Source organism: Meriones unguiculatus, chromosome 6 (genome assembly GCF_030254825.1).
Source record: "Meriones unguiculatus strain TT.TT164.6M chromosome 6, Bangor_MerUng_6.1, whole genome shotgun sequence".
Taxonomy (NCBI): domain Eukaryota; kingdom Metazoa; phylum Chordata; class Mammalia; order Rodentia; family Muridae; genus Meriones; species Meriones unguiculatus.
The window spans coordinates 43600541-43614233 of record NC_083354.1 but is presented as its reverse complement, the minus strand read 5'-3'; the positions used below and the strand labels follow the sequence as shown (position 1 = coordinate 43614233).

General features: G+C 52.6%; 3 protein-coding genes across 5 annotated transcripts; all 3 read left to right on the top strand.

Annotated features, from left to right (window-relative positions):
• Positions 1–3558: 3558 nt before the first annotated feature.
• Hyal1 (hyaluronidase 1) lies at positions 3559–7603 on the top strand. 2 transcript variants are annotated; one of them, XM_060385313.1, is made up of 4 exons: positions 3559–3751; positions 4229–5155; positions 5615–5704; positions 5861–7603. In XM_060385313.1, exons 1-4 carry the CDS (start codon positions 3560–3562, stop codon positions 6176–6178), a joined length of 1527 nt encoding a protein of 508 aa, XP_060241296.1. In that variant the 5' UTR covers position 3559; the 3' UTR covers positions 6179–7603. The 2 variants fall into 2 exon arrangements, with proteins under 2 accessions (XP_060241296.1, XP_021517442.1); XM_021661767.2 differs by having other exon boundaries at positions 3613–3751; positions 5007–5155.
• On the top strand, positions 7450–10475 carry Naa80 (N-alpha-acetyltransferase 80, NatH catalytic subunit). Its single transcript, XM_021662195.2, has 2 exons — positions 7450–7587; positions 9275–10475. Coding segments are annotated over exons 1-2 (1011 nt in total). The 5' UTR covers positions 7450–7585; the 3' UTR covers positions 10284–10475.
• Positions 7468–13183, top strand: Hyal3 (hyaluronidase 3). 2 transcript variants are annotated; one of them, XM_021662185.2, is made up of 4 exons: positions 7468–7587; positions 11141–12054; positions 12578–12667; positions 12772–13183. In XM_021662185.2, the coding sequence occupies exons 2-4, from the start codon at positions 11158–11160 to the stop codon at positions 13039–13041; spliced, it is 1257 nt and encodes a 418-aa protein (XP_021517860.1). In that variant the 5' UTR covers positions 7468–7587; positions 11141–11157; the 3' UTR covers positions 13042–13183. The 2 variants fall into 2 exon arrangements, with proteins under 2 accessions (XP_021517860.1, XP_021517852.1); XM_021662177.2 differs by lacking the exon at positions 7468–7587 and adding an exon at positions 7905–7986.
• Positions 13184–13693: the final 510 nt, after the last annotated feature.

Here is a 13693-nt window from a genome sequence, read left to right as displayed (position 1 = left end):
AACCAGGAGATCAAAAATAATGGGACTCAACAAAGAAGTGCAAGGAACTATCCCATCTCCCATACACACCTGTACTTCCCACCTATAACCTGACACACACACAAGGATGAGTCAGACCAGACCTACCCAGATGTGGCCTTTTCTATGTGGCCATGACCCCTAGAGTGCCTGTCAATCCTGTATGAACAAAGCATTGACTCCCTAACACATATGGATACACAGCTGTTACCACCAGAGTGGGCGTGGGAGGACAGAAGAAACGTTTGTGGTTAGAACCACACCTGTAGTCTGTCTCAGTGTTGTGACCTGTACTCATCTAGCTATGACCGCCCTCTTGGTCCAAAATCATGCCCACCATCTCACATCTCTTCCCATGGGAAAAGTGAAGCCCCAGGCATCTTGTAGCTACTTCCTCTGATTTGAAACATTCTTTCCAGGAAGGTGGGGAAAAAAAGTATATAAAACTCAGAAAACTGCTGGGCAGTGGTGGCACACGCCTCTAATCCTAGCACTCTGGAGGCAGAGGCAGGTGGATCTCTGAGTTGGAGGCCAGCCTGATCTACAAAGTGAGTTCCAGAATGGCCAGGGCCACAGAGAGAAACCCTGTTTCAGAAAAATAAAACTCAAGTTAAGGAAACACACAGTGCACAGGCTGTTCAAGAAGTTAAAAGATCTGGATGAATGGCGTGGCTCAGAGGAATTTATGAGGCCTGATGACATAGATCAATACCCAGAATCCACATGATGGAGGAAGAGAACTTACTTTCACAGGCCTTCCTCCGACTTGTTTGGTTGAATCTATGCCACCTCGCAGTGCCAGAAGAGGATGTCAGAGTCTCTGGAACTCGTTGAAAGCCACTTCACATGGGTGCTGAGAAATGAACTCAGCCATCTGGAAGAGCAGCTAACCACTGACCACTGACCCATTCTCCAGATCACTAAATATATATTACATATGGAGCTGCCTTTGCATCAACCATGCTTCCATAAGTTCCTCCTGTAATCTAACTCAAAATAAAATCCTCCTTGACTCACCAACCCAGACAGAATCCTTTCTCTGGTCTGTTGTCAGAACCCTATCTAGATGAATAGAACTTTGTTCACACTTCCTTAGAAAATGTCATGCCACACCAAAGATAACCAGAACTGCTCTGAGAGCTAGGGTAAGGGTGAGGAGAAGTCAAAGGCAGGAAGCATGGAGAGCCAGAGAGACCAAGCCCATGGGTTCTGCTGGATAAGGCTGAAGTCTGACCTTCCCGATAGCCATTTATTTGCACTAGATCTACAGCGGGGCTCTAAAAATCTCCCCTGATCTGGGTGACCCCAGGTCTTGTACGGCGTGTCACATAACCCCTCAGAGCAGATTACGGGGGAACCCTTCCAATTGGGAAACCACTCTAGCAAACATCTAGGAATTCCTAGAGATGCCACACGCTTAAGCAGTGACCTTCAACTGTACTTGGAGATTTTCCCCTCACTCACAGGATAATGAAGTACTATGTTCTCCTTCTTGTAATAGGACCACGATACTCCATGGAAAATGAGGCACTGACCACTACATGTAAGTCAAGTATCCCTGACTCCCTGATCCCCTTAAGCCCCCTAATCCCCTTGACCCTCTGACCCCTGTGAATCAAACACCTTCACACCTTGAAACACCTTGAAATCCCTCCCACTTCGCAAGGTTTATAAATTCCTGGCTTCAAATAAACGTGGTGGTGGGGATGCATGCATGCTGGGGTCTGCATGCTGCATCAGCCATGCACTGTGGCTGACAGAGATCAGTCATTGCCCTCTGGCCTGCTGGACCTGGGCCTTACCAGGCCTGCCCTCCAGTTCGCTGGGCCTGGGCCTTGGCTGCAAGCCCATCAGGCATGGGCTTTCCCCAGCACCTCTGCCATACTCAGCATAGCAGCTTAACCAAGAGCTGTACCAGTTTGGTATTACCATAGGCTTTGGAACTCCTGAGTTTTCACTGCCACCGGCCATCTGATCTCATTCTAAAAGAGCTAAACTGTAACACTCTGGAAAACCTTTTCACACCCTGGCTTAGCACATAGGCCTCTCCCTAAAGCACTCAGGTGCTCCTGAGAAAAACAGAAGCCCTGACCCCCGTTCTCCATCCAGAAGACAAGATCCAGGCCGCCGGCTGAAATCCAGGCCCCACTGTGAAAGCCAATGCTCAGTGGCCACCAAGTAAGGGGTTCAGTGGTTCAGGATCAGACAGAGCTGCAGGCCCAGACAGCATTTCACCTGGGCAGGACCATGCCTTCTCTCCTAGTTTCCCATCCTCGACAGGCAAGCCTGGGCCTGAGCACCTGGCAGACCTCTGTAACCAGCCTGTGATTCGGGGGACTAGTACAACCACAGATGCATGAACACACATTACTTGTGCATGTACTAACAGACCCCTGCTCACTCACATGGTGACGCAAATACAGGGTCTCATGATCATCAGACAGCAAGGTGTCTCACACATGGTCCCAGGCACTGAGTCCCACACTTGCATGTATAAAGCCCTGAGAATTTGGGCAGTGGTCCAGTTACCAATTAGAGCCTCAAAAGACACAGTCACTGACCCAGAATACACAGAGTAATGATACACCTCAACTTCCTGAACACAGATTACAGAAATAGGGAAAGGTTAACTGGTAGGCACAGCAGGCACAGGCAGGGTTTAGAGCCACCGTACTTCTAGGAACCCACAAAGACAGGTGTGTGTGTTGTGTGCATATGTGTGATGTAAAAGCCAAAGGTGAATCTGGCTTTTACAGAGGTATATTCTATTGCTTGCCACTTTTTATTTTTTCTAAGGTAGCATTTTACCTTACATCTACTTGTAGATCTGTGTGGGCATGTGTGTGCCATGGTGCTTGGGTGGCCATCAGAAGAGAGTTGTACCATGTGTGTCCCAGGGATCGAACTGAAATGATCAGGCTTAGCCGAAGGTACTTTTACTGGCCCTTCATACACACACACACACACACACACTATACATATATATATATATATATATATATATATATATATATATATATATATGTTCTTTGAGACAGGGTTTCTCTGTGTAGCCCTGGCTGTCCTGGACTCACTTTGTAGACTAGGCTGGCCTCGAACTCACAAAGCTCCACCAGCCTCTGCCTCCCCAAGTGCTGGGATTACAGGCAGGCGCCACTGTACCTGGCCCCTTCTTATACTTTAAAATGCCCTTTTGAAGGGACTAGAGCTATAGCTCCATGGTAGAGCACTTGGCTAGCAAGCATGAGAGCCCGGCTCTATTCTCAGCACTGTACAAAACAAACAAAAAAACCTTCTTTTAATGAGGAGACCACCCACAAAGGCAAAAGTGCCTAGGGCCTAACATGTCACCGAGGTGTGCAGAAAGTACTCTGTAAGCATATGGCGCTCGGGAACTACCGCAGGGCCACACATTCGCCTGCCACGGCCTGCCTCCGCCTCCAGCCCCAGGAAGGACACAAAGCCCTCTCCCAACGGCTGTCCCAGTAGGAGGAGCTGTTGCTAGTTCAGCCCTACTCCCACCCCATGCCAAGTCCAGCCTATGGGCTGCGAAGGGTTGACTGTGTACAAAAGCTCACAATTTCCCCGGAGCAGCCACAGCCACTGCAGCTGCAGCTGCTTCTCTAAGCCGGTGCCGCTAGGACCAGTTTGTGGGACAGAACCCAGCCAAGCCACACTCGGGCTTCCACAGCCTGGTCAGGAAGTTTGGAGAATGAAGCCCTTCAGTCCTGAGGTCAGTAGGGACAAGTGGGCAGCTGGAGGGTTTCCAGGGCTGGGCTGGTTTGGGTTACTCTAAGCATCCCTTTCCCAACGGCTGCTGGTTTTCTGGTGGAAGAAACGGAATAGCCTCCCTTGTTCACCAGGTCAGCCTGGGACTGAGGGCCCAGCTCTTAGCTGCTCCTTCAGAACAAATGTGATGGTTCCTCTGGCCCTTGAGGGGGAGGGGATGGTAAGGCAGAGGCAGAGCTTGTGGGAAGCAGCAGATGGCAGGGTCCTGACCACAGAAGAGATTTCACTCTCAATGGCAGTACTCTGCTCTAAGCTCTAAGCCTCTACTCTGCTCTCTGACCTTGCTGAGCCCCGTAGATCAATGTTTAACTGAAATCCCAGCAGGGACAAAATTGTGAGCGAGGGGGCTGGGCCCAACTACTTCAAGTGGGGGTCAGAAAGTTTGGGATGCGCGTTAACTATGCATGCCTCCCTTGGTCAGGTTTCCCCAGACCAACCCCATGTCACTGCAGCCCACCTGCTTCGCATCTGTACACTCTTCCTGACCTTGCTCGACTTGGCCCACGGCTCCAGAGGCTCTATTGTATCCAGCCAGCCATTCATCACTATCTGGAATGGAGACACCTATAGTTGCCTGAAAGATTATGGAGTAGATGTGGATGTCAGTGTTTTTGATGTGGTTGCCAACAAGGAGCAGATCTTCCAAGGGCCTAACATGACTATTTTCTATGACTGGCAGTTGGGCACCTACCCCTACTATAATATATCCACTGGGGAACCCATATTTGGTGGCCTGCCCCAGAATGCCAGCCTGGTTACCCACCTCGCCCAGGCATTCCAGGACATCAAGGCTGCCATCCCTGAACCTAACTTCTCAGGACTGGCAGTTGTCGACTGGGAGGCGTGGCGCCCACGATGGGCCTTCAACTGGGACAGCAAAGACATTTATCGACAGCACTCATTGGAACTAGTCCGGGCAGAGCACCCTGACTGGCCAGAAACTTTAGTGGAAGCCGTAGCCCAGGACCAGTTCCAGGAGGCTGCACAGGCCTGGATGGCAGGCACCCTCCAACTGGGGCAGGTACTACGCCCCCGTGGCCTCTGGGGCTACTATGGCTTCCCTGACTGCTACAACTATAACTTTCTAAGTCCCAACTACACAGGCCAGTGCTCACTAAATATCCGTGAGCAGAATGACCAACTACAGTGGTTATGGAACCAGAGCTCTGCCCTCTATCCCAGTATCTATTTGCCTATAGCACTGATGGGCACAGGCAAGTCACAGATGTATGTTCGAAACCGTTTGCGAGAGGCGTTCCGTGTGGCTTTAGCCTCCAGAGACCCCCGTGTGCCCATACTGCCCTACGTCCAGATCTTCTATGAAACGACAGATCATCTTCTGCCCCTGGTGAGTCCTCTGTGACTCTGTCACCCTTCCTTGTTAGGTAATAAGGTAATAGGTCCAACTGTTGAGTGGACATAGCTTCAGGGTACTACTATCTATGGGGGGTTGGCAGGAGGGAGAGGAAGGGTTCTTGGGACTCAAACTCAGAGCTTTATACCGATTGTTTTACTCCTGACTTAAATGTCCCAGTGGTTGGTCCATTCATTCCCACATCCATGGAGCATCTACTTGATACTACATTCTGTGTGAAGCATGAGTGATTCAGAGTTTAACAGAAGAATTAGCTCCTGTCTATTTACAGGCTAGACAGGGAACAGGCTTGACCCTGGCCACCAACACTAGAGCGGCCTCCCATGAAGGGGGGAATTATTATGGATTATTTATCCCATCCAGTGATACCCCAGCAGTTCCCGAGGGGGGGAAGACAGTAGGTCCCACAGAACAATGCGATCTCCTTTCCAGGAGGAGCTGGAGCACACCCTTGGGGAGAGTGCAGCTCAGGGAGCAGCAGGAGCTGTGCTCTGGATGAAGTCAGAAAAAACAAAAACCAAGGTACGTTGAAGCCTGGGAGCAGGGGTAGGGGTGAGGAGAGACTGGCCTACTCTTTCTGCCCCTCAAGTCCTGGCTAAACAACAGACAAGTAACCTCCCAGGACTAAGTGGCCTCATCCAGGGCTGTGGTGTCACTTATGCTCTCCTTCCCACCCAGGAATCATGCCAGGCCATCAAAGAATACGTGGATTCCACACTGGGGCCTTTTGTCGTGAACGTGACCCGTGCGGCTCTTTTATGCAGTAGAGCTCTGTGTTCCAGCCACGGTCGCTGCGTCCGCCACCCCAGTTATCCTGAGACTCTCCTCACCCTCAACCCTGCCAGTTTTTCCATTCAGCTAACACATGATGGCAAGCTCCCAAGCTTCAAGGGTCGACTCTCACTTGAGGATCAGGCACAGATGGCTAGGAAATTCCACTGTCGGTGCTACCGTGGATGGAGTGGCGAGTGGTGTCAGAAGCAGGGTACGTGGTAGTTGTACCAGGCCGCACACACCGAACACCTACCATACCCAGGGGGCCTACCTATGACTTCCTCAAATACAGTCACGCACACACAAGTCAGGAGCACACTCAACCACTGTCACAGCCGTTATGCACCCATCGGGACAGTCACACAGTGAATCAGAATTAAGGGCAGGCACTGCTAATTCTAGGCCTATAAGGGCCTACTTGGCAAGATCATAGGCAGTTCCTCCAGAATCTACAAGTCAGCAGTCACAAAATCTGACATTTACCATATGCCCAGCCCTGTGCTAAGCACACACTCGAAGTGGACTGACTCAGTCTTCACAGTTCCTCCTACCAGGGAGGCTGAGCACTTTTTACTTACTTATTTCTTTGCTGTGCTGGGAATTGAACTGTAGGACCTCACACACACTAAGCAAGTACTCTTATCACAAAGCTATATTCCCAGCCGCTGAGGGCGAGTACTTTAGTCCAGTGTTGCCCAGCAAGAAGAGACAAGCAAGGCCAGGCATGATGATGTACACCTTTGATCCCAGCACTCAGGAGGCAGAGGCAGGAGGATCTCTATGAGTTCAAGGCCAGTCTGGTCTACATTATTGAGCTCCAGGACAGCCAGAACTACACAGAGAGACACCGTCTCAAAACAAAACAAACAAACAAAAACCCTAAACGAGATGCAATTGAAATGCAGGCTATCTGGCTCCAAAACAGAACCTTGCCCACCTTTGGTGTGTTGATGGTACCCTAACAGGGCTGGGAAAACACATTAACACCACTGTACATGATCTCTGAATCTGCCGAGAGTACCAGCATTTCTCAACCCGGCAAACTAAAGCTGTCCTATTTTACTTAGCTCTTTGATTAGCTTCTAAAATAAGTAAGTCTCAGAAGGCACTGGAAAGGCTCTTCGCTTTCACTCAAATATTTTGTCTGAAGACGACTGCTTCCACCTCAGAACGTTTCCACGGATGCACTAGGACTGGCGACGCTACCTGAGCGCAGACAAAACGAGAAACTCCAACCACTTTGAGCATGTAGCAGGGAGAGGTGAGAGCGGATCTTAGGAGAGAAGCTGGAAGTCGGCGCCGGGCCTGCAGGGGGCCGAGCCAAGAGGAGGCGGAGCCAACGATCGGAAGCGTCTGGCCTTATGGCCGCCGGAAAACTAGAAACCGAGGGACCGAATGGGCCTACACTAGTTCTGTTGTGACGCTCAGAACCAGGGGCGGGGTGTCTAGGTGGTTACATTCCAGGCACGGAGGACTTAGGAGGAGGTGTGCTGTCGCCTGCGAAGACTGCAGTGAGTCCTCCGTACTGCTGGGACCAGCGAAGGCAGACCGAGGAGTCGGTGCCAGAGACACTGAGATACCGAACTGTGCGCAGGCAGGACGAGGCCCATCCCGGAACTCGGCTTTAACATGTCAGTATCACCCTTATTTCTCACATGTTGCCTGTCTATCCTCCCCGCGCCTGTGGTCCCTAAGTTACGGTATCTCCCTCAAGTCTTCCCAGTGTTGGCTCTTCCCTCTTAGAGCATGCTGAGCCACACCCACCCCTAATCATGCTTTCAAAACCCCCACTCCGAAAAGATCAACCGCCTGTGCTCTACAAAGGACAGGTGCAGACCCCCTTTGAAGACCCGGAGCTTCGCTCCATCAACAGTGGCGGAGGCCGCAATGAAGGGGTTAAGCCTGTAGGGGGGCGGAGGAGGGTTGTGGGTGGGGCGAAGATGGTGGTGGGGAACCCTAGGGCTCCTCCTTCCAGACCTTACTTAGCAGGCCTAGGAGCTGGGGAGTGGGTGCTGAGCCAACTGATTCAGGTAAGAGGCTGAAAGCCAGGTGTGTGGAAATGTGTGTGAGGGGAGAGAGCCTCCTGTCCTCAGGCTAAGGGAAAGTTGGGAAGGGGAGTCAGGAGGCACTTTCTGGAGCAAGTTGAGTAAAAGAGTGGGCCACAGCTGTCCGACCACTGCAAGAAATCCCCCAGCACAGAGCCTCCTGCCAGCAGAACCTAGAGTAAGGTGGGCAAGCAACAGGGATTTAAGCATAGAGGCCTGGGTCTCCAACCTGGTGGCCGTTGGACACCCGTAGATTTAGGAAGGAAGCCATGGCCCTTATCAGAGTGACTGCAAACCTCAGGCCAGAGGCATGCAGGCTTGCAAAAGCCACACTCTATGTGATAAGCCAACCTCCATGCTGGTGCAGTAAAGGCCCCCATATATTGGGACAGTTGAGTCAATGCCCAAAGTGTCCTGAACTGGACAGAACTGGAGAGGAGGGCCGTAGGCTCTGTTCCCAGGGAAGGAGGGCACTAGAAGATAGCTGAGCTTGTTTGGGCTGGGTATGTGGGTCCTAGGATCCACTTGACAGCAGGTCTGGCTCAGGTAGCTGAAGAAGCCCAGCGCTGGAGGGGAGCGGGCAGGTAGTGAGAAGAGGAGAGAGGGGAACTCCTAGGAGTAATCTTCTGAAAAAGGAAACTCAGGTGAAAGCAAGCGAGGTATGATGTCTGGTTTGCACCCTTCTGCCAAATCTAGCCAGCTACAGTCACGGACTCCTAAAGACAGCCTGTTCCTGTGTGCTGATGGCTGACACCTGTGATCCTAGGACTTGGGAGACTGAGGCAGTTGGATCACCACTTTGAGGCAAACACAGGCTGCATACCTTGGGGGTGGGGGAGGCAAACAAAAACAAAAGATACCGAGCAAGTGGGCTAGTGAGGTGTTGTGAAAGAGCTGCCCCAGCCTTCAGCACTCAGCAGGACACCTGCATTCCTTCAGCCTGCTCTCCATGAGTTCTCTCCTCCAGTGTAGGGATGGGCCACTTCCAGGCCACTTGTACTTTAAAATGCACGTGGGAACAAGGTGAAGCATACCATTCCTCAGTTCCAGGATGCATGTCCCCCTTCCGCTTCATCAGTCCTCCCCCGACCCTGTCTTCCTGACACAGCCTAGCATGGCTGTTATCCACAGGAGATGAACCCTTGTATGAGGAGATGCCAGTGCCTGGAGACTGTGGCCTTACCCTCCAGCCAGGCACTGAGCCACCTGAAACCTAACAGGAAGTGACCTTGGCTTTCTGCCTGACTCAGCTGAGCCTGGATCCTACCTATAGGCAAGAGCTGACTCTGAGCCCTGGCCCAGTCAAGCTGACCCCTACCTTAGACCCCGAGGACCGGATGGAGCTGATCCTGAGTACCAGCCCAGCAAAGCTGACTCTAGATCCTGCACGCCAGCCAGAGCTGACCCTGAGATTCAACCAGACCAAGCTAACCCTGGATCCTGCACACCAGCCAGAGCTGTTGCTGAGTCCCAGGCTAGCTGAGCTGACCCTGGAGTCCACATGCCACCCAGAGATGAGCCTCAGTCCTGGCCCAGCTGAGCTTACCCTGGATCCTGAACACAAGGCAGAGGAGACCCCTGCCCCCAGCCTGGCTGAGCTGACCCTGGAGCCTGTGCACTGCCGACCTGAGCTGCTGAGTGCCTGTGCTGACCTCATCAATGACCAGTGGCCCCGAAGTCGCGCCTCCCGCCTCCACTCCCTGGGCCAGTCCTCAGATGCCTTCCCCCTCTGCCTGATGCTCCTGAGCCCGCAACCCACACCTGGAGCAGCCCCTATTGTGGTGGGTCACGCCCGCTTGTCACGGGTACTAGACCATCCTCACAGCCTCTTAGTGGAGACAGTGGTGGTAGCCCGGGCTCTGAGGGGTCGTGGCTTTGGTCGCTGCCTCATGGAGGGCTTGGAGGCCTTTGCCCGAGCCCGGGGCTTCCGACAGCTGCACCTCACCACTCACGACCAGCTACACTTCTATGCCCATCTGGGCTACCGACTGGGCAAGCCTGTGCAGGGTTTGGTCTTCACCAGCCGTCGGCTGCCCACTACCCTCCTACGTGCCTTCTCTAAGACACCCTGCCCCCAGCCACCCTGCAAGGGGCCTATCCTAGCTGCCCAAGCTGTCCCAAGGAGCTCCAAGGGACCCCCATTGCCACCCCCCCCTCCCCTACCCCAGTCTCTGACCACCTCACCCCCTCCTTCACCAGAGCCTCTTCCTCAAAGCATGCTAGAGACACAATACCGAGATCTGAAGGGGTGCCCTATATTCTGGATGGAAAAAGACATCTGAAGGCTAGGCACTGTCTTTCTGGGATGCTGGATTGCCCAGATCAGTCCCAGCCTCAGCCAACAGGCCATACTTCAGCCCCCTGGGGACAACCTTAGCCTGTCTATGTTTCCTGGGTAACAATGGGCCAGGAGGTGGCTTCAGAGCTTTGGCTCAGAGCTGTCGGTGTGGCTGAATAAAGACTTCCATTAGGTATGGCTGTGACAATTTATTGGTTAACCGCCCTTCCAAGATCCCCTATGCCTGGCAGAAACCCTACTATCCAACGTGGCCCAACAGCCATTGAGATAATATCTGTCCTTTGTTGCTTTTCCTCTTCAGGGCCCAGGGTAACTGTTCCTTCCCCGTCTCACTCATTACCATTCACCGAGCACTTACGTGTCAGGCCCTGCACTGATAGGCAATGGGGAATTTGTAGACAAGCAGGGGTGAAAAAAGTAGCAGGACTCATGCTGGGAGCCCAGGTGCCCTCACTTTCCCCCAGGGATGTGGGGGAGAGGTGATATCAGAGACCTGAGTGCTGAATATGAATTAAGACAGGGAAGCAAGAAGGCAAGAGCTGAATGTTCTTGAGACAGAGACGATATGGCAGGGAAAGGAAAGGGATTTGTGACAGCCATGAGTGGGGAGGCCTCAGAGAATATGACGGTGCCTTAACAGAGGTGGAGAATACTGGAGGGAGGAGCCTAAGATGCTTGGGGTACAGCTTCCTCTGAGAGAACGATGGAACAATTGGGAGCCATATTAACCTCCCAGCTCCTCCTGAGGGGAGGAACTAGGGAAGCTTTTCTGGCTTTCCTTGCTGAACACAGGCATGGCTTTGGCAATAGACTCTAAGCTTACCCCCCTCTCTCCTGCAGGTTTCCATCTTTGTGGCATGACCGTGCAGCTAGGCCTAACCCTGGTGGTGGGGGTAGCCCTGTGCTTGATGCATGGCCAGTCTTTGCTGCAGGCTCCTGAGCGTCCCTTTTCAGTGCTGTGGAATGTACCCTCAGCAAGATGTAAGGCCCACTTTGGTGTGCATCTACCACTCAGTGCCCTCGGCATCATAGCCAACCATGGCCAGCATTTTCATGGCCAAAACATCACCATCTTCTACAAGAACCAGTTTGGTCTTTATCCTTACTTTGGACCTAGAGGCACAGCCCACAATGGGGGTATCCCTCAGGCTGTGTCTCTAGACCACCACTTGGCACAAGCTGCCCACCAGATCCTCCACAGACTAGGATCTAGCTTTGCTGGTTTGGCGGTGCTGGACTGGGAAGAGTGGTATCCCCTCTGGACTGGGAACTGGGGCCCCCATCGGCAAGTCTACCAGGCAGCCTCCTGGGCTTGGGCACAGCAGATGTTCCCTGACTTGGACCCTCAGGAACAGCTCCACAAAGCCCGCACTGGCTTTGAGCAGGCTGCCCGTGCACTGATGGAATCTACACTGCAGCTGGGCCAGACACTTCGCCCACGTGGGCTCTGGGGGTTTTATCGATACCCAGCCTGTGGCAATGGCTGGCATAATATGGCTTCCAATTACACAGGCCGGTGCCATGCAGCCATCGTTACCCGAAACACCCAGCTGCATTGGCTCTGGACTGCCTCCAGTGCTCTCTTCCCTAGCATCTACCTCCCACCCAGACTGCCACCTGCCTACCGTCAGGCCTTTGTACGGCACCGCCTGGAGGAGGCCTTCCGGGTAGCCCTTGCTGGGCATGCACATCCTCTACCTGTTCTGGCCTATGCTCGCCTCACACACCGGAGCTCTGGGAGATTCTTGTCTCTGGTAAGTAGAAGCTGAGGTAGGGCCTGAGTCCAGAGACACAGCCCTGTCCTAGAAAGGTTGAAGAGAAGACTTTTCCAAAGGGACTTGGGCAGGGGCGGTCATAATCTAGGGGTTTTAAAAAGACGCTATCCTGAGCGAGGCAGTGGTGGTGCATGCCTTTGATCCCAGCACTCAGGAAGCAGAAGCAGGCAGATCTCTGTAAATTCAAGGCCAGGCTGGTCTACAGAGAGAGTTCCAGGACAGCTAAGGCTACACAGAGAAACCCTATCTCAAAAACAAAACAAACTCTTATCCTGGAGTAGGGAAGCATGGTTGTGGGCTGGGAGATCTTAATGGTACCTGGCCTGACGACAGTCATTCTCTCAAAGGAGGTCCTGAGAAGTTAGTTAAAATAGGACTGTCAAAAGAGTCCTATTCTAGAGGCAGGACCAACCATAGCAGTAAACCACATGGTATCATGGTAAAGTTTGGACCTGGTGGATCTGGCCAGTCCAGCTTTGGCTTAACAGCTCTCTGCCCCCAGGATGACCTGATACAGACTATTGGCGTGAGTGCAGCACTGGGGGCAGCTGGAGTGGTGCTCTGGGGGGACCTGAGTTTCTCCAGCTCTGAGGTGAGCATTTGCCCCTTCTTATACACGAGCCGGAGCCCCAAGTTAGGGGAGAAGCCATGCCAAGTCATAGAAAAGGCGCAGTGACACCTCTCCTCTCTCCTTAGGAAGAGTGCTGGCGTCTCCATGACTACCTAGTGGGCACTTTAGGCCCCTATTTGATCAATGTGACTAAGGCTGCCATGAACTGCAGCCATCAGCATTGCCATGGACATGGTCGCTGCGCTCGGAAAGACTCAGGCCAAATGGAGGCCTTTCTGCATCTTCAGCCAGATGAAGGTCTTGGAGCTTGGAAATCCTTCAGATGCCGTTGTTACTCAGGCTGGGTTGGCCCTACCTGCAAGGAGCCCAAACCTGAGCCCAAGGAAGCAACATAAAGTCAGGGGTTCCTGCCCTTGAGGTTTGCCCCTGCTGCAATTCCCATTTATAATTCCCCAAGTACATAGCCCACTTCCACAAACACGGCTTCCCTCAGAGTTCCTGAGGAATAGACAGGGCCTAATAAAAGCATAAAACCAGTCTGCAGCCTCCTGAGATCATCTGACTTAAGGCAATGAAGAAGCTTCTGAGAGTCAGTTCCAGACATTTAAGGTTGCCAGCCTGGGGGTTTGTTCCTATGCCTTAGTGTGCCTGCAGAGAAGTCGTGTCTAGGGGCAGCGAGACAACCCTTACACTACCCCCCAACAAACAAGAACAACTAAGCTAAGGTCTTTTAAAGGCTAAGCTGTTTTCTGTACTCTCATCCATAAAGTCACTCTTTCCTTATCTGAGGTTTGATTGTTCTCACGGTTCTACCAAGGGTCAAACCCTGGCGCCTCATTGCAGGTGCCTCTTTACTGGGGCCTAGAGATCCTTCTAGTGAGGAGGGAAACTATTGAGTTAACTATGAACCCAGGCAACGCGGGCGGGGGTAGGAGGAGGAGGGGCAAAGTGGATACGCAGGGCATTGTGGGTACATAGTTTAGCTAGAGCGGCGTAGGCTTCAGTGTCTCCTGAATGGACTACGATTCCCGTCGTGCACTGCGCCCA